The sequence below is a fragment of the Myodes glareolus genome, chromosome 5 (assembly GCF_982192425.1).
Source record: "Myodes glareolus chromosome 5, mMyoGla1.1, whole genome shotgun sequence".
Classification (NCBI taxonomy): Eukaryota; Metazoa; Chordata; class Mammalia; order Rodentia; family Cricetidae; genus Myodes; species Myodes glareolus.
In genome coordinates, this window is record NC_142030.1 from 67135046 (window position 1) to 67155206 (window position 20161).

Consider the following 20161-nt stretch of genomic DNA (forward strand, 5'->3'; position numbering starts at 1 on the left):
ATGTGTAAGAACGGAACTTGTAGGAAAGGGAGTCATGAGGGTGGGAATGAGATAAAAGAAGGCGGGGTTATGGTAATCAGAATGCACATTACACATGTATGAAATTGTGAGAACAAATTCATTAAGTGTTTTTTAAAAAAATGTACCGTTTTGTAATCATCGAGTTGATAGAAGACAAATGTAATATCTTAATTTTATATATCTTAATAAAATGTTGTTGTTGAGACATATCTCACTATGTAACCAAGGCTGGCCTTAAACTTGCAGCCCTTTTGCCCTAGCCCTTGCGAGGCTAGCATTATAAGCAATTGCTACCACATCTGGCTTAGAGTTTGACAGTTTGAAAAACCTGTATACCTGTTAGGACATTTTACACTGAAAATTATCTTACTGAAGACAATATTGTTGTTATTTTACTAGTGGGAATAGAGACTCAGAAAGCTAAGTAACATGCCCAGCCAGAAGTTAATACATAATAAAAGTTGTATTAGCAACTTATCTTTTTTATTTTTAGAAATTAGTATAAATTGTTGTTACATGATCATACTTTTTAATCCAAGTAAAACAGAATATGTGGTTCCATAAGATTTGTTTTGTTTTCGAGACAGTTTCTGGTGTAGCCCTGGCTGTTCTGGAACTCACTCTGTAGACCAGGCTGGCCTCAAACTCAGAAATTTGCATCCTTCTTCCTCGTGAGTGCTGGGCTAATGGCTTGCATCACCACTGCCCGGCTTTGTAAGATTTTTTTTTTAAATAGATTTTTATTACATTTATTTATGTGTGTGTGTGTGTGTGTCAACATGTGTGGAAGTCAGAGGACAATTTGCAGGGTTGATTCTTTTCCTTCAACAGTGTGTATTCTGAGATCAAATTCAGGTCACTGGGCTTGGCAGCAGGTGCATCTACCCACTGAACTTGCACAGGATTCTTCTTTAGAGTTCTATGGTTCAAAACAATGAGATAGCAATTCTTTTTACTGTGTTGACTGCTCTTAGTAGAGGAACATTAATAAACAGCATTACTTTAGAAAGAAAACATTCCCTTTCTGGTTCGTCAAATCTCAAATTTGCTGTCTCTTTATAGGACAATTGTCGACGAGCTGAAAATGTTCTCCGTTTATGGATCATTGAAGCCAAGGACCTTGCCCCTAAAAAAAAATATTTCTGCGAACTGTGCCTTGATGATACCCTATTTGCTCGTACAACCAGCAAGACCAAAGCAGACAATATTTTCTGGGGTGAACATTTTGAATTCTATAGCCTTCCACCTCTTCATAGCATCACAGTTCACATTTATAAGGATGTGGAAAAAAAGAAAAAAAAGGACAAGAATAATTATGTAGGGCTCGTCAACATCCCCACTGCCAGTGTGACTGGTCGCCAGTTTGTAGAAAAGTGGTACCCAGTAAGTACACCTACACCCAACAAAGGAAAGACAGGAGGACCTTCCATTCGGATTAAGTCACGTTTCCAAACTATCACCATTCTGCCTATGGAGCAATACAAAGAATTTGCAGAATTCATCACCAGCAACTACACCATGCTGTGTTCTGTTCTTGAGCCGGTAATTAGTGTGAGGAATAAAGAGGAGCTGGCTTGTGCCTTAGTACACATTCTTCAGAGTACTGGCAGAGCCAAGGTAAGCCAAAATGGGTGTATTACCTGAAAGTCCTTTCTTGCCATGTACAAGGAAGTGAAGCTGTGGATACTGGGAGATACTGTGAAAATTCACCTTAGAATGTTTTCAGAAAAGAAAAAGGAAATTAAGGTTGAGTGAAGGAAGTCTGTAGGCAGTTCTGTAAGATACGGAGATTTGTAAACTAAAGCGAAAGGGAGGGCTAGGGCTAGCAAATACTTATTTCTAGTTTGTTTTTGTGAGGGTAGATACCAAGGCCACAGTTGCTGTCGTACCCCACGACATGAATTCTGTTGTTGTTTTCTTTTTTGAAACATGGTCTCACCATATTGCCCATTCAAGCTTCAAACTTGATATCCTCCTGCCTCAGCCTCCCAAGTCCCAGAATTAAAGGTGTATTACAAGTGTGCAACATCATGCCTAGCTGAAATTTTTCTGAAGTACTAAATGTTGTATTTTAAGATTAACTGCTAACTGTATCTCAGTGGTACGGAAGGAGATAATCAAAAAAATGTGCTGGGTATAAGTCTTCATGGAGTTAGCGTCTGTAGCTGAAATGGAAACACAGGGGGGTTGGACAGTTAGTTGGCAGCTTTTTTGTCGCACTCTTTCATCTACATGGAATGAAAACTGGGAAGATAAAATAACATCTAACATGTGCCAGTAACTGTTAGGTGCTGAAAGTGTGCCTTCACTGGGCGTGTTGGAAAAAAATAAACACTATCTTTAGTCTTTCGGTTTTCTGGAGAAATTGTATTAAGTAATAAAAAAGTGGATCTTTAGGCTGGAGAGATGGCTCAGTGGTTAAGAGCATTGCCTGCTCTTCCAAAGGTCCTGAGTTCAATTCCCGGCAACCACATGGTGGCTCACAACCATCTGTAATGAGGTCTGGTGCCCTCTTCTGGCCTGCAGACATACACACAGACAGAATATTGCATACATAATAAATAATAAATAAATAAATATTTTTTTTTAAAAAGTGGATCTTTGATTATAGTAGGAAGTGCAGAAGGTAAAAAGATAAATAATATTGTGGAGGTGTGGAGCAAGGGGAACTGACAAGAGATGCTCTAGGGTAATATTGATCCATGAGGGCTTCATGGAGGAAGCAGTATGTGAGCTGAGATCTAACCGTTTCCAGAAATTACTTTTATAATAATGGGAGTGGAGGTGAGGGCAGAACTGAGAGCAGCATTTGAAAAGATTATTATGGTGAGTAGAGAACCTTGTATGTGGATGGGCTGTGCGGACTAATGGACTTAAAAAAGAAACTAAAGCAGCATCAGGGACTGGAGCAGAGAGACTAGGACTTGGTGACCGTCAAAACACAGAGCGACTTGGAGATGCATTTAGAATTATGGTCCTTTTCAAAAGTGCATTAGAAAATCTCTGAAGGAATTCAGAAACCAAGTTTAGAGCTGACGATACTTAAGATTTTTATCTTGACTGCCTTTTCCCTCTCCAAGGAGTTTGTTGGCTTCGTTTTTAGCAGAGTTCCCAGCATATCTCTATTTCAGTAGTCTCTTTTAATGTATGGTTCTTATTCAGTTGCTTTCTTTCTGACTGAACATTATTCTGCCAGGATTTTCTAACTGATTTGGTGATGTCTGAGGTGGATCGTTGTGGAGAACATGATGTTTTGATCTTCAGAGAAAACACCATTGCCACTAAATCCATTGAAGAATACCTCAAGTTGGTGGGACAACAGTACCTTCATGATGCACTGGGTATGGAAGAGGAAGATACTTATTCTTTCCCTTTCAGTTTTAACTTCTTCTACCTCCTACGTCCAAGAAGTTAAACTCAAACTGTATGTTCATCTGACTTGAGTGATTTAGATTTCAACCATTAACTGTCTCTGCAGTACCTACCAGTATAGTAACCACATATGTTCATTATAACATGTATGAAAATAGAAAACCCTTCAGCGTATATAGCCACCCCAAACCTCTGCATTTCTGACTCCAGGATATATAATAGTACTGATGGATTTCACTACTAGAACGTAGTTGTCCTATTTTTCCGAAAGTACTGAGTGTTCATACTGTGATATGGCTGCATTACTTCAGTCTTAAAAGGACTAACCTGCCATTTATTATGCTTTCAAATTTCTCATCATAAATAAAGAATGTTTGATAGTTCCTACAGTTCTACGCTTCTGTTTTAAGGTCTCTAACTAGTAACTAATTTTTGCCCAATCATTAGTTGTTGATGACTAAGCCACTCGCCTGATTTGTTAAAAATTAGTTACTAGTTAGAAGTTAAACTGACTTGGCAATTTGTTCAGTTTGTAGGAAAGATTGATTAAATATTATAGAGAATTTGTAGACTTTCTAAGTGACTAAGGATAGTGAGTTTGTTTGGGGTATTTTATTTTTAATCATGTATGTCTTCTCATGGGCATGTACACATGAGTGCAGGTACTCATGGAGCTTAAGTTAACAGACAGTTATTGCTTGCCATATGTGACTGTGGGAATCAAACTCAGGTCCTCTACAAGAGCAGTACAGGCTCTTAAATGTAGAGTCATCGCTCCAGACCCTTGATAACTTTCTTAGAAGAAACATAACAGAAATCATGGAAGTAGTAGGCCTTAAAGGGGGAAATTATATGTTACCTTATGTGCATGCACTTGAAGTTCTGATAGAAATTTGGGGGGAGTTTAGATGAAAAAGCAAATCAGAGCATATGTCTAGACAGATGTGAGAACTCAGGGACTGACTTATGTAGAAGAGTTAAATGAAGCTAAGAAATTGCCAAAACAAAAAGGATAGAGCCAAAAACACATCTTATGAAAAAGGGAAATAAAAAAACAAGAAAAATGATCAGAGGGAGAAAATGAAAAAAAAAAAAAAACACCATGGAAATGCAGCCTCAAATACTAATAAAAAGGAGAGTAGAGGAGTCAGAGAAGTGCTGTTTTTCATAGTGCCTCCTAGGTGGTCAGCTCCATCAGGATGAAGTTGAGTATGTCCAAAACTGATTGGGTGGATGAGAAGCACATGGACACGGGCATTCTTACTGTTGCTCTGGGTGGAGAGTGGAAGGGTTATGTGGTCTGAATCCATGGTAAGAACAATGAACAAGGTTTTCCCTTGAAGCAGGGTATTTTGACACACATCTGGTGAGTAAGGGACTTTCTTGTGATAAACAAAGGATAATTGGAGAGAGGAAGAGCAAGTCTGGATTTGGATGCATTGTGGATGCCAAGCTGAGTATTCTCAACTTGGTTATTGTTTAGAGCCCAAAAGAACTAGCACAATCTACAAACTTTTCAACTCTCTAAAGATGATGTCCACCAATATGTTGTCAAGAAAGCTTTTAAGCAAGGAAGGTGAGAAGCCCCCAGGATTCAGCATCTTGTAACGTCACAAATCCTACAAGTGCTCTAAAGAAACAACACACTAAGAAAAAAAAGGAGGCTTCGAATGTGCTAAACTTTTGGCCCAGATAATGAAAGAAGCCAAAGAAAAGCTGCAGAAGCAGATTGCCAAGAAATGTAGGCTGTCTTTGCTGAGAGTGTCTACTTCTAAGTTCAGTCAGAAATAAAGAATCTCTAAAAGTAACAAATAGTTAGATGTTGAGGACAGAGAGGGTCAGAAGCTGAAGGTGCAGCTCAGTAGTAGCACACATTTTTAAGCATTCGTCATACCCTAGATTCAATACCCAAGACTACTGCTTTTATTCTTACATGTTTTATTTGTGTGTATGGGTGTGTGTGTGTGTGTGTGTGTGTGTGAGAGAGAGAGAGAGAGAGAGAGAGAGAGAGAGAGAGAGAGAGAGACAGGCAAAAAGAGACAGAACAAACACAACTTGTAGTTGGTTATCTCCTTCCACCATGTGGGTGCCAGGGATCCAATTTAAGTCATCAGGCATTGTAGAAAGCATCTTTGCTCACTGAACCATCTTGCTAGCCCAGTGCTACCTTTAACAAAAAAAAAATTAGATGGTAAGAAAAATAGTTGTCAAATTATTTCACAGTTTAAATATTACTTGTGATTCTTCAGACTGTTGTATCTAGAGAAAAGGAGCTGGTCAATGGTGGCACAGGCCTTCAATCCCAGCACTCACGAGGCAGAGACAAGGAGATCTATGAGCTTGATGACATCCTGGTCTACAAAGTTTCGGGATAGCTAGGGCTACACAAAGAAACCCTGTCTTTAAAAAAAGAAAATTTTTGAGAAGAAAAAAGAGGAAAGAGGAGAGGAATTATAAGGGGTAAAAAGTAGTAACTGGTTGATAAATAGGGCTGTGTTTACAGGAAGCAGACCTGCTGTAGTGACAATTTCTACTCTGAACAAGAGTTGTTTTCTTTTCCACTTTTCTATTTATCTTCAAATCTACTCAATTGCTTTAATGTAAGATCTAATAAGAATTATGAAAAAACAGTTGATTTTCATTGACATTAGGAAAGATTCTATTAATCTCATTTACATAGGCACTTAACTATAGTTGTAAATTTTGTGTTAGTATTTGCTTTAGTGATCTGTGTTGTCCTATAAAAGGCAACAACAAAGCATCTCTAACAGTGTTCTCCATTCTGTGAACATGAAGGTGAGAATATTCATATTCTAAAGATCTGTTTGCTTAAATGGATTTCTGAATTAAAGCTTCAAAATGACAAATGAATACCACATCCTTTGATAAAATAGTGAATAATTAAATATCTGATTAGCTCAGGAAGACATGAAAATTAATTCAATAAGCATGGGAAACAATTTAGATAACCTCACAAAGATCTCTTGTTAACATTTCTGTGACCTAAGAACATGGGTTAGGATAAAGAAAATGGCTCCAGCTTCCCAGAGCATGAAAGCAATTAACTCATAAGATTCTCAGTACTGAGATTAGACTCTCTTCTGCCTATTGAAGTTTTGTTATATTAATACACTTTAAGCAAAAAGAAAAAAAGAAGTGCTGTTTATGTCGTTCATTGGTAGAACACTTTCCTGACACACATAAGGCCATGAGTTTAATGCCCACCCATCCTCGAAGAAAGTTGCCATCATAATGTACAGTATCAGCCAGGTTCTTAGCCTGTCTTGATCTTAATAAAAGCATTACTCTCTACTGGGGGTGGGGGGGCGGGGAGATTCTGTTCTATTTAGACTTAAGTCTTCCATCTGTTTGCTCCCTTTACCTGTCTGATTAAAGTCAATTTCTTGTTGCTGTCTTGTGACAAAGAAGAAATACCATCTGTGAAACATAAGTTACTTAGAAGCATAATTTTCAGGCTGGCGTTAGAGGCAAATGCCTGTCAACAGTAATATGTTGTTAACATTTCAACAGAAATGTTGATGATAGCAACCATTTAGCGATTAACATAGAGAATGTAATAGAACTGAGCATGGTGGTACATGCTTGCATTTTCATCAGTTCCAAGGTAAAGGCAGAACTACTTAATGAGTTTGCAGTTAGTCTGGTGTTTGTGAGACCTTTACTACAAAGATAGGTGGTGGGAAGTTGGAGAGATGGCTAGGTGGTTAAGAGCACTTAACTGCTCTTGCAGAGAACCCAGGTTGAGTTCCCAGCACCCACATAGTGACTGACAACCATTCATAAATCCAGTTGCAGTGAATTTGCTGCCACCATCTGATCTCTGCTGACACCGGACAGTTGGGTGGTACATATACAGACACATACATATAAAATAAATCTAAAATTTTTTTAATTAAAAGTTTTCAAAGAAAGGGGTGGAAATATGGCTAAGCAGTTAAGAGAGCTTATTTGCTGCATAATCATGAAGTCCAGCGTTTGGATAACTGTACCCACATATCAAGCTGGGTATCTGCAAACAGCTGTGCCTCCAGCTCCCAGGATCTGACACTCCTGGCCTGCATGTGTAAAGTCATGCTCATCTCTTCACCTGTGTTTATATTCATGCAAACACAGACAAATACAATGCTTTTTTACAATTCAAAGAAGAAAACATGATAGAACATTTTGAATGCACACTAAATATTTAAACTCAGTGATTGCCCCTTTTAGCTCGCTCTTTTTTTCCCCAAAGGCAGAGAAGCAAACTCAAATAATTTTTAAGTAAGTACCTTTTTAGGTACAAATCTATAAAAGCTTCATCTTAATTTTAGCATACTACACATTGTCAGACGTGTTATAATTTCAAAAATGAAAGCAAGTTTTTGGGTTTTTTTGTTTGGGTTTTTTTTTTTTTTGATTTTTTTCAAGACAGAGTTTCTCTATGGCTTTGGAGCCTGTCCTGAAACTAGCTCTTGTAGACCAGGCTGGCCTCGAACTCACAGAGATCCACCTGCCTCTGCCTCCCAAGTGCTGGGATTAAAGGCATGCACCACCACCACCCAGTTCAAATTTTTGGTTTTTAATAGATTTTTTTAATGATATCATATCAGGAAAATCTTTAGGCCCTATAGTGCTGGTACCACTTACAATTTTTGTCTGAACCCTGAGTAATTTATTGGGTTGTTTACTTGAAGAATGAAAGAAAAATAGTTAAAGCTTGTATTATTAATATTTCCTTAGACTAGTTATGACCTAAGTGAACACTTTAACAGAATGTTACAGATTTACATTGTAGCCAGTTATTACTGAATTACTCAATGCTGATAGTTTTAAGTTTTACAGCTATGTACCTTTCAAATGAAGCAGAATTGAATGGAAACATGGAATGAACACTACCTTGTGGAGATTGTTACCAGTTTGATGATTTTACTTAATTAAAAAGTATTTTAAAGTAGCGTATTTTGTACATAATAATGCGTTCTAGAGGATATTTTTTTTTCTTTCTGTCTCTTTCTCTTTCTCCTTACTACAACTCTAAAAGTTGGGTCTGATACCTAAATAAAACAGCCAAATCTCAGGCTAATTAAGTAAGGGTTCAAGGCCCCTTAGTTAAGTGAAGAATCCAGGACGTTACCATAGCACTCTTTAATACAATAGTGCATGTTCATAATCTGTGTGTGTGTGTGTGTGTGTGTATGTGTGTGTGTGTGTGTGTGTGGTGCATGTTTATTACCACTTTGCTTCCTGTTCCACAGGAATGTTTCTTCTAAATAGGTTTCGCATCCCCTGTAATAGCTATTTTTAAAAGCTTTTCTTTACCCCTCAGTAACATTATTTTGACAAAAAAAAAATGTTTCATTTTGTCCCTGGAATTTTTTTTTTTTTAGAAATTACTGTTCTTCAAAACCCTCTTATGACTAATTTGAACCTCAAGTCACATCCACAAATTGAGAAGGATCTTTATAAAAGGTCCACTCCTCTTTAATGAAGAGGGACCTGTAAGCAAACTATGCTTCCATCACCTGTAAAACTTTAATAAGCTCCTATCCTGCTTTTTGAGAGTTATTCAAGGGAGGAGCTAATGAATTTGAACATAGTTGAGATTTACACGTGAACAAATATGCACAAAAGTATAAACATGGACTGTTAGAAGACACTGAAGTAGTATACCTTACAGAGGCAAACAGATGAGGTGATTCCAAAGAATTGTAAGCATATCTTTATAGCTATCCAAAGATTCCTAAGAATATGCTATCCGGCCAGTGATTGTAAACCAATGCCTATGGAAAAGCATATAAAGTATATATAAAAAGAAATGCTGCAGTTTTATGTGGAAGGTTAAATTACTGTCCCCAATGCTAGCGGTAGCACTGAAGAGCCTTGTTTGTGCCTGTGTTTGACACCAACATTACTCCTAAAACTGTAGTTGGTTACCTGTTCAGTCAAATTTGAGAGTTATTGTTTTTCCCCTCTGGAATAATGAGATTACTTACACTAGTTGGGGTAACTTTGTACAAGTTCTTGATAATTAAATATAGTTTGGGTTTCCAATAAAAGATACTATATTTTTAAATCAAATCATTGCTATTTTATTTTTAAATAATGATGATGCTGGTGATTGGTTCTATTCTGCTTCCAGAATAAAAAGAATAAATATAATGCATGGGAGGAGGTAGCTCTTGGGTTCTAAAGCAGTACACTTCACGGTTCCTGCTTGCTCCAAGTTTCTTGTTCTATTTAGGAAAGCATAGTTTAGTTATAGTACTTGTCACCTTTTCTCTTTGGTTAGGGGAGTTCATCAAAGCCTTGTATGAATCAGATGAGAACTGTGAAGTGGATCCCAGCAAGTGTTCATCTAGTGAGCTGATAGACCATCAGAGCAACCTGAAAATGTGCTGTGAGTTGGCTTTCTGCAAGATCATCAATTCATACTGGTGAGCTTGTGTCCTTGCCACCTTTTCCATATGAACGTCACCACAAAGAAAAGACTTGAAGGAAATTGCAAGATTTCCCTCCCTTAGGCCTGTCTAAACTCTAACTCTTCATTGTGAGCAGGACTTCTGAACTCCTCTCTAAATAACCCTTCCCAACTGTTAGAACTGTACTTTCTAATACCTACAAGTAGAGTTGGAGGTGGTGGTGGGGTTATTTTGTTTTATTATTTATTATCTTTTTAATATTTGCTAGTTTGGAGCAGATGTGTTCATAAATTTTAATCTTTTGCTCTGCTGCAAACAAGTGGTGAGTTTGGGAAGATTTTTCATGAATAGCCTTTATGGATATTATGGTAAGCTATGTTAAACCAGATAGTTTAGTAAGGAGCCTCAAGCTGTTTTTCCACTCAGCTAAACTAAATTTGTACTAATCCAAAACTTGTTACTTTCAGTTTCTAATCTCCACTTAGCCTTCTTTGACTATTCCACCTCCTGTCAGCTATGAGCCAGACTGACTCCCATCTCTGAGTGTCTAGTAGGCCCTCCTCCTAGCTCAGTTGTAGAACAGAGGCATCCTGGGTCAGAGGGGTCACTTTCATAGGTTATGGCACTTTATATTTAGAGGTTTTGGGGTTTTTTGTGTATATCTTCCCCCTTCTGTAGTGTCTTCCCTCGTGAGTTGAAAGAAGTGTTTGCATCATGGAAGCAGCAGTGCCTGAACCGAGGAAAGCAAGACATCAGTGAGCGGCTCATTAGTGCCTCACTGTTTCTCCGTTTCCTTTGCCCAGCCATTATGTCTCCCAGTCTTTTCAGCCTGATGCAGGAGTATCCTGATGACCGCACATCTCGGACTCTAACTCTTATTGCCAAGGTCATTCAGAACCTGGCCAACTTTGCCAAGTAGGTGAAACTACGCTAACCCTTTAAAAAACACCTGGCTTTAAAGAAACACATGAGTTTTTGGATGAGGCTGAGAACTGCATTCCCACTCCTACTAGATTTTTATTGCATTGTCAATAAAAATTTTAAAATAGAAACAAATATTAAATAATGCTGGTACAAACATTTAGTGAAATATTTATAACAACTGGAAATATTTATAAAAGATATCCAGTAATATGTAAATGGTGATAACTAAATTAAAATACTAATTAAAGATAGAATGACAAATGAGAACATATGCATTATTTTAGCAATATGAAACCAGTATAGGAATGAGAGTGATGGGAAAAGGCTAGTGGTATTCTTACATCGCATGCACTAGGTCCAGGTTCAATCCCAAGCATTCATCAAAAAAAGAAGTGTCATGAAAACAGGCAAATACTGTGGTTACATCATCTGTTGTAAATAGGTGGCCACTTTCTAACAGGTGGTTTTAAGAAAAATGCAGAAGATGTAAGGGTATTGTAGACAATCAAAAGAAACCAAATGCAATACTTGAAATTTATTGGTATTATAAGTTAGAAAAACAATCTGTAAAAAATTATTTGGGGGGTCAATCAAGATGATTCATCAGGTAAGGACACCATCTGTCAAACCTGACAACTTGAGTTTAATATTCCAAACCCACATGGTGGAAGGAAAAAACCAGCACCAACATGTTGACCTCTGACCTCCACATGTGCACCATGATGTGCAAACACCACCACCCCACACATACAAAATAAACTATTATAAAGGTTGTTTTAGCTATTTGGGTACTGGAAAGACAGCTCAGTGGTTACAATCACTTGTAACTACTGCAGCGGATCCAAGTTTGGTTCTAACCACCCACATCAGGTAGCCCACAGCTGCCTGCAAATCTAGTTCCCAGGGAATCCATCACCTCTGCCATCAAGGGGCACCCACACTCACAATCACATATATACACATATAATTATCAAAATAATTTTTTATTATTTGGCAAAAACCAGTAGAATCTAATCATATGAGATGAATCATGAATAATGTTTTAAAATCTTTAATGTGAAAATGGCATTGATTTATATAAGATATTCCTTATTCTGAAAAAAATGGACTCTAAAATATTAGAGGGTAGTATCTGTAATTTAGTTTAAAATGATTCTAGATTTTAACAAAAGGATATATATCTGAAAAGCATATGAATGTTCATTATATATTCTTTTAGCTTTTCTGTAGGCTTAAATTTATTTTCCAAAGGAAGTTAGGAAGCCAAGAACAATGGCTTGCACCTTCAATCCCTGCACTCAGAAGGTAGAAACAGGTGGATCTTTGTGAGTCCAAGGCCAATCTAGTTTAGGCAAGCCAGCCAGTGAGACTTTCAGAGAGAGAGAGAGAGACAGAGAGAGAGAGAGAGAGAGAGAAGAAGAAGGACCAGGAAAGAATTCAGACTGCTAAAGTGATCAAGTGATCACAGGTATATTTAATATTGGGACAGACAAGCTTCTACCAACAATGTATGGAAGAAAAACTGCCAGTGAAACAGACCGTCTTCTCACATATCATTTTGTAATTTTTTAAAAATATTATTTATTTTATATGTATGGGTGTTTTGCTTATGTGTAAGCCTGTGTAGCACATGCATGCATGGTGCCTATAGTGGCCCGAAGAGAGCATCAGATTCTCTAGGACTGGAGTTTAGAGACAGTTGCAAGCCACCATATAGGTGCTGGGAATAGAATCCAGGTCCTCTGGAAGAGCAGCTAGTGTTATTAATCGTTGAACCATCTCTCCAGCCCTCTAATAGAACTTTTTTGAAGTGGACCTTATAGCTAACACAGAAAAATTTGCCCATATTTGAGTTACTTCTAATAAAATTATTTGTAGGTTATACTGGGGCAGGTCTTATAGACTTAAAGTAGGATAACTAAAATAGATGGGCAGAAATTTCTTCTTTGGTGAAATAAAGACCATGAACAGAGACCTAGACAAAGTCCTCTCCCATACAGTCTCCTCTTGTGTAAGGACTGCAGTTCATGGTTTTAGTTACCCATGATCAACTGTGGTCCAAAAATATTAAATACAGCATTCAAACCATTATGAGTAGGAGATATCTCCTGATGTCTAACTAGCTCACTCCCACCCAGGATATCAGTCATCCATTTGTTCTCTGTATCCATGCAGTATATGCCACCTATGTTAATAGGCTCTTGGTTTTCAGATTAACTAATAATGTATCATAATGCTTGCATTCAAATAATCTTATATCACTTATTAATAGCCCCCCACACCCAAGTAGAAATTGTTATTCTAGCAATTTGGATGTGTTGAAGAGAAACTATAAAGTCCTTTTAAATTTGTTTTTGGGTTTTTTTGGGGGGGTTGTTTTAAGAGTACATTATAGGGCAAAATATAGAGAGTTCAATGATACCTGAAGTTTCAGGCATCCATTAGAGGTCTTTCAATATGAACCATGGGTAAGAAAGAGAATACTATGAAATATATTTGGAAACTAGAAATAAAAAAATAGCAAAATTGAAGATTGTATTGATTAGCATTTGGTAGATAACTAAGGATTATATTATGTGAAAAATTTGAAAACCAAAACAGGAATTTTTGTCTTTACTTTAGAGTTTTTTAACATGAGTTAAAGAAATACACAGCTCCCTAGGCCTGGATGTAGTGGGGGAGGGCCTTGGACCTCCCACAGGGCAGGGTTCCCTGCCCTCTCTCAAGCAGGTGTGGAGGAGCGGGAGGGGATTGGGAGGAGGGAAGGAAGTGTAAATATTTGAATGAAAAAAAAAGAATATTTTAGTAGTTAAAACTTTATCGTCACAAAATAAAAAGACATGATACCTCTTTGTAAGTCAACTCAAAATGTTAACATATTTTTTCTTGACTTATGTTCTTTTTTATTTTCTCACCTAACTCAGGTTTGGTAACAAAGAGGAATACATGGCATTCATGAATGACTTTTTAGAACATGAGTGGGGTGGAATGAAGCGGTTCCTTTTGGAGATCTCTAATCCAGACACCATCTCAAACACCCCAGGCTTTGATGGTTACATTGATCTGGGCAGAGAGCTGTCAGTTTTGCATTCCTTACTGTGGGAAGTGGTTTCCCAGCTTGATAAGGTAAAGTGGGGGAGTGGTGGGAATTGGGACATTCAGAACCTTAGTGTCCAGATTCTAGAGATCATCACGATGACAACAAACAGCCTTTCTGCTGGTGACAGCAGCCTTTTGTTCTAGACACCATCATTAAGTAGGTGATGTACACCAAAATTCTTGGAGAGCCACTGAATCATTAATATATGTTTAAACAATTACCTGAACTAATCAAATATTCTGTAGATTTATATATATGACAACTTGCCTAGAAACTATTATCAGATATTAGTATATGCATCTTTATCCATGTATAAGAAACTTCACCTGATAATTTCTAAAGACAAGATCTTTTTTAAAGTACAAGTTTAAAAAATATTGTTCATCATATTCAAGTTAATTTCACCATGGGGAAATTGTTCTTCCCGTTGTGTAAGTCAGGGTTGGATATAATTTTCAGCAGTATGAATCACATAGGATCTGAAAATACAGATCTACCAATGTGATTAAGAACACAAAAATAATCATTTTCTTATGGCAAATGAACTTTATTTCATTTTAACAACTAAGTGTAAAACATACCAATCATTTTCTTCATTCTGGATTTTGCAAAGAGGAATAGATTCTATAGTATAGAATAGTTCAGTAGTCAATGTTATTTTTCTGTAAGGATTTATTTTCCTTAAATTTTCTTATCTATAAAATGTTATTATCTAATAATGTATAGGAATAAACTTCTTAGTAAATTTTACTTTCTAGAAAAAATATAGTTGTCAGTATGCCCACTAGTACTTAAAATGTTTATAAAACAATAAACCTTTCTTGATCCTCAAGAACTACTTCTTTACTTTAAGAAATGCTGTGTAGATACTCAGTTGAAGTTACGTGGAAAGTAAATTCTTCTTATGTGACTCTTAGCTTAGCATTGTTGAGCAAGTAAAGGCATTCTTCAGATGACATTCATACCTACCCAAGCAGAGTGGAAGAGTGCCACTTACCTGGAGCATGGAGCTAAGTGTTAAAGCACCTGCCTGGCATGGGCATGAGAAGACCTTAGGTCTGAATGTCAGCAAGGAAAACACACAGTATAATATAATGATAGAGTACCTGCCTGGCATGAACAAGGGCCTGGGTTTGATTGCCAGATACACTGATCATTGAGAAGATAACAATCTAAGGGTATCCATGGCTGCTTATCCTAAACTGCATAGTGATTGAGGGATTCCATGAGAACCCATGAGGATAAGAATGCCATTAGGGGAAAAAAATGATTAAGATAAGATAAAACAATTATTTTAAAAGGTGTTTTTCAGATAGCTACATCAGTAAGATACGCATACAATTATTTTATGAAATAGGTCTAGTTTGTTCATGATCAAAGTCTTTTTTTTAACAGGTTTTTCTATGTGAACACACTTCTTCATTTTTAGTCTTTAGTCATGGGAACCAGGAGTATATCTAGACACATCTGAGAGGAGAGAAAACCCCCTGATTTTACTATTTTGGGCTGGTTTGGTTTTTAACAAAAGACTCAGTTGACAGTGAGTCAAGGTTCCCAAGATTGACTGGGATAGTGGATTGTACTGTGAACTGACTGCACATCCTGCAGTTCTCTGGGTCCCTGAGTGCAGCACCTTCCTGTATGTTGGCATGCATTGCTTTCCTCACATAATCCTTTTCCTTCAGAAGTTTCATCACACTGGCAGTCATCTGATCCCGAAGTTCCTTTGGTTAAAAGGTGTTTGGTTCTTCCCTTTCCCTCTCCATCTTGGTCTGGTAGTCACTCAAAGACTTAGTGTGCTTTGCATGCATATTTTAGTCGGAATGGCAATAGTTTGTTTGTTTGTTTTGAGCATGACTTTTAATTTTTATTTGCATAATCCTAATTTCTATTTCCTTTCTTTCCTCAATGTCTACTGCACCTTGTTCCGCCTCCTCCATTCATCTCGACGCCATGGTTCTGCTGCTCCATAACAATGCATTATGAACTTGCCACTCCCATGTACAATACCTACCCTCCCTCCAACCTACATCCTTCCATCAATGGGCATCATTGTCCCCAAAACATATGTTGTGGATGTCACAATGCTTATTGTCCAATTAGGGTGAAAATTCCTTCCTACAGGCAACTGTGGCAAAACTGGGGCCTCTCCCTCGTGTTCTTGCTGATATTACCAAGTCTCTGACTAATCCTACACCAATACAACAGCAGCTGAGACGCTTTGCTGAGCACAGCTCCAGTCCAAATGTCAGTGGAAGCCTCTCCTCTGGGCTGCAGAAGATATTTGAAGACCCCACTGACAGGTATGAAAGAGAGAATTTGAATGCTGCTCCTCAAACAGATAATGTTTAAATTTCACAGAACCTACTTACCTTATTTTTTTTTAAGTTTGCAACTTATAAGCAGTGAGCAAATAAAAAAAATCGTCTGAGATTAATCCAGTTGTTTGACACAATGCACAACAGCCAGTATTACTTTTTATAGTATAACATTTTATAGTATAAATATATACAGAGATCTGTCTGTCGTGTTTCATGGAAGATGAAGGGCTATTATAAAATTGATGTTTTTGTGTAATCTACTACTCCCTAGAACAGTGGTTCTCAACTTTCCTAATGCTGCAACCCTTTAATTCAGTTCCGCATGTTGTGATGACCCCCAATTGTAAAATAATTTTCTTGCTACTTTATAACTGTAATTTTGATACTGTTATGAATTGGAATGTAATTACCCGATATGCAAGATATCTGATAAGCAACCTCCAACGTGTTTAAGACCTACAAGTTAAGAACCACTGCCCTAGACCCTCAGTTAAAACCACTTTAGAGTTGTCTATGCCTGCTGAATAGGTGGATAAAATGTTGAACCCTCAACTTTGTGCTCTGAATTGGAATGATTTATGCCTTTAGCAATGAACAGATATTCTCTGAAGGTTAGGACAGAACTAAGTATGATTTAGGATATTTGAGAGAGTGTTCTAACTCATTAAAAACTGAAGACAGTGGTGGGAGGAATATTATTTCAACCTTTGGAAGAAAACTAGTAATGCTAGATTTTATTCTAAGGATTATAGTGATGAATGATGAAGTCTGAGTTTCTAAAGAAATGTAACTTCCTATTGGGCCTGTGAAACTTCAAAAGAGTCTTATGCCCAAACTGAAGAACTATTAATTATGTTGAATTTGCCTCAAGAGTAATTAAGGGGCCATTCCTTTTCCACAGTGATTTACATAAACTAAAATCTCCAAGCCAGGAGAATACAGACAGCTATTTCAGAGGGAAAACATTATTGTTGGTTCAGCAAGCCTCCTCCCAGAGCATGACTTACTCTGAAAAGGATGAAAAGGAAAACAGCCTTCCTAATGGCCGGAGCATCTCCCTCATGGACCTCCAGGACACTCATGCTGCTCAGGTGGAGCATGCATCTGTCATGCTTGATGTGCCTATGCGCCTCGCAGGAAGCCAGCTTTCTATAACCCAGGTGGCTAGCATCAAACAACTTCGGGAAGCCCAAAGCACTCCCCAGAGTGCACCTCAAGTGAGAAGACCCCTGCACCCAGCCTTGAACCAGCCAGGAAGTCTCCAGCCCTTGTCATTCCAGAACCCTGTTTATCACCTCAACAACCCAGTTCCAACAATGCCAAAGGCCTCTGTAGATTCTAGTTTGGAGAACCTAAGCACTGCCAGTTCTAGAAGCCAAAGCAATAGTGAAGACTTCAAACTCAGTGGACCCAGCAATAGCAGCATGGAAGATTTCACCAAAAGAAGCTCGCACAGTGAAGACTTCTCCAGGCGGCACACTGTACCAGACAGACACATACCTCTTGCTCTGCCTCGACAAAATAGTACTGGGCAGTCCCAAATCCGAAAAATGGACCAGGCTGGGTTAGGTGCCCGAGCCAAAGCTCCTCCATCCCTTCCACACAGTGCTTCCTTACGTAGCACAGGGAGCATGTCAGTGGCATCTGCAGCCCTAGTGGCTGAACCTGTGCAGAATGGAAGCCGATCCAGGCAGCAGTCCTCTTCCTCCAGAGAGAGCCCTGTTCCCAAAGTGAGAGCAATCCAGAGACAACAGACACAGCAGGTAGAGTATGCTACATGGCTTTGGCTTCTGCTTGGATGAACAACTGGGTTGTTTCTTTATATATAAAGTGTCCAGAAATCAAATTGAAAACAAGGTTTCCACTTAAGAATATTTCTGTAACTTTTAAATGGAAGAAAGAAATGGAAAGATTTGGAAGGTTCTAACTAGGTAAGAGCAGAACAGGGCTTGACTTGTTACCCTTAGGAGACTAACAAACACCCAAGAGGCATTTCTTTTCCATGAGGAACAGAGCTGCTTCTTCAGGGTATGTTTAGAGCAGTACTACGGCATTGGGCAAATAATTACACAGCTATATAGAAGATCTCCAGTCAAATCAACTGTATTTAGGGAATATGGAAATTGAACCTTCTTAATTTTTCCTTAAACTTCCAGAATAAAGTTTTCCATTCTGAGCTTACAATTTAATATAAATGCCCTTCACTTCATCCCCCAACTCCCTGTGGAAATGTCAAGTCCCGTGTGCCTTTTCCTGGAATTAGCTCAAAAGATAAACAACTGAACACCTAGAGAGACAAGGTAAAGAGGAAAAAATACAGAAATACAGATGGTTGATAACTACTTGAAATATTTGCACATCCCTTATATTACTACATACATGGACAAGTCCAGCTGATATCACACCAGTCCTGATACATTTTGAAATTTTATTTGCCCAGAGTGCAGATGTATGATATTTTGAATTATGTGTGACATTTTTAATAATTTATCTTATTTTGCCCTTAGATATAAGCTAATAACTTTAGAGGTCTCTCTTCCTCCACCCCCCCCATGTTTGTTTCTTCTAAAAGAGTTTATTTTCTAAAAAATTTGTAATTTGTATTTGTGGAATTTTTAATATATATTTTATTATTTATTTACTTAGTTTTGGAGGCAGGTCTCACTAAGTAACCCTGAATGACCTTAAACTCACTGAAATCAGCCTACCTTTGCCTCCTGAGCACTGAGATTATAGCTTTGCACCACTTTGCCTGGCTTGAATATTTTTATTCTTTGAGAACTTGCATATATATAATGTATTTTGATCAACTCCATTCCCATTCCTTCCCCTCCAGCTTCTCCCTGTCCTCCAACACCACTTTTCTATCCCAGTCCCGTGTGTTCACGCTCTCAAAAACAAAACATTTGAGTCCTCTTAGGTATAGGACTACATATTGGAGCATGGATAGTTTTTCAAGAGCCCCATCCCTAAAGACAACTTACTTTCCCTTCCCCAGAAACAATCAGGTGCCAGTGGCATCTCAGCTAGTTGTAGAACTTAGTGATCCCTTCACCGGCTATGTTGGGATTTAGACTGGCTTAATCGTGTACATGTAGTGACAGCTGCTATGAGTTAATGTATGTATGGTTCTGTCATGTCCAGCAAATAATGTTTCACAAAATCAGCTACATCTTTTTGTTATATTCTTTCTGCTCCGCTCTTCACTGATGATCCCTGAGCCTTGAAGTGGGGGAGATGTGTGTATTGATGTCTCATTTAGAGCTAAGCACTTCAGAGTCTTTATTCTCTACACACTGGCCTGTTGTGGTTCTATATTAATCACCATCTACTACAGAAAGAAGCTTCTCTCATTAGGGTTGGTATAAAGATAAGAAATTAAGGGTGTCAGTTTCATACTGTGTTTATTTTGCAGGATAATATTAAGTTGTCCTTTAAGAACTATTGCCTAACCAGTGATGGGATTTGGGCCCAGTTAATACTACCAGGCATGAGTTCTGTCTATGTAACAGGCTTTAAATCCTAAGACTTTAGTTGCTCTTTAGACATACCTTTTTTAAATAATGTTCATTGGTGTTTTATAATGTTCATTAGTATTCTGCCTGCATATATACCAGTGTGAGGGTGTCAGGTCCCCTAGAACTGGAGCTACAGACAGTTGTGAGATGTGATGTGAGTGCTGGGAACTGAACCAGGGTCCTCTGGAAGAACAGTCAGTGCTCTTAACCACTGAGCCATCTCTCTAGCCCTAGACATGTCTTGCCAAACCAGTTGTTATTGTAGATCATAGGGTTCACGGTTGGGAAGACTGTTGATTCCCCCCTTCCCCCCAGTAGCATGCATAGAGCCTTCCAGAACTATGAGAACTAGTCAGTGGGGATGAAGCTTCCAGGTCAGTAGCAGCTCAACTGTCTTCAGTAATAGGGTCATCTTTCAAGGTCTCAAGGGAAGCCAAGAGCAATGGCTATAGCCTCTAATGTTTGCCTGGGGTCTATGGGGTCCTG

The 20161-nt window shown here is 38.1% G+C and overlaps 1 protein-coding gene across 6 annotated transcripts in view; it reads left to right on the forward strand.

Annotated features, from left to right (window-relative positions):
- The window catches only part of Rasal2 (RAS protein activator like 2), a 267727-nt gene that overhangs the window by 226382 nt on the left and 21184 nt on the right, over nt 1-20161 (forward strand). For 4 of the 6 annotated variants that reach the window (XM_085688048.2, XM_048420873.3, XM_085688052.2 and 1 more), the window contains 7 exons: nt 1084-1638; nt 3218-3362; nt 9683-9827; nt 10491-10727; nt 13661-13862; nt 15940-16139; nt 17059-17920. In XM_085688048.2, the coding sequence (XP_085544174.1) occupies nt 1084-1638; nt 3218-3362; nt 9683-9827; nt 10491-10727; nt 13661-13862; nt 15940-16139; nt 17059-17920 (2346 nt within the window). The remainder of the gene's footprint in view (nt 1-1083; nt 1639-3217; nt 3363-9682; nt 9828-10490; nt 10728-13660; nt 13863-15939; nt 16140-17058; nt 17921-20161) is intronic. The other 2 variants (XM_085688049.2, XM_048420874.3) reach the window with 1 other exon arrangement.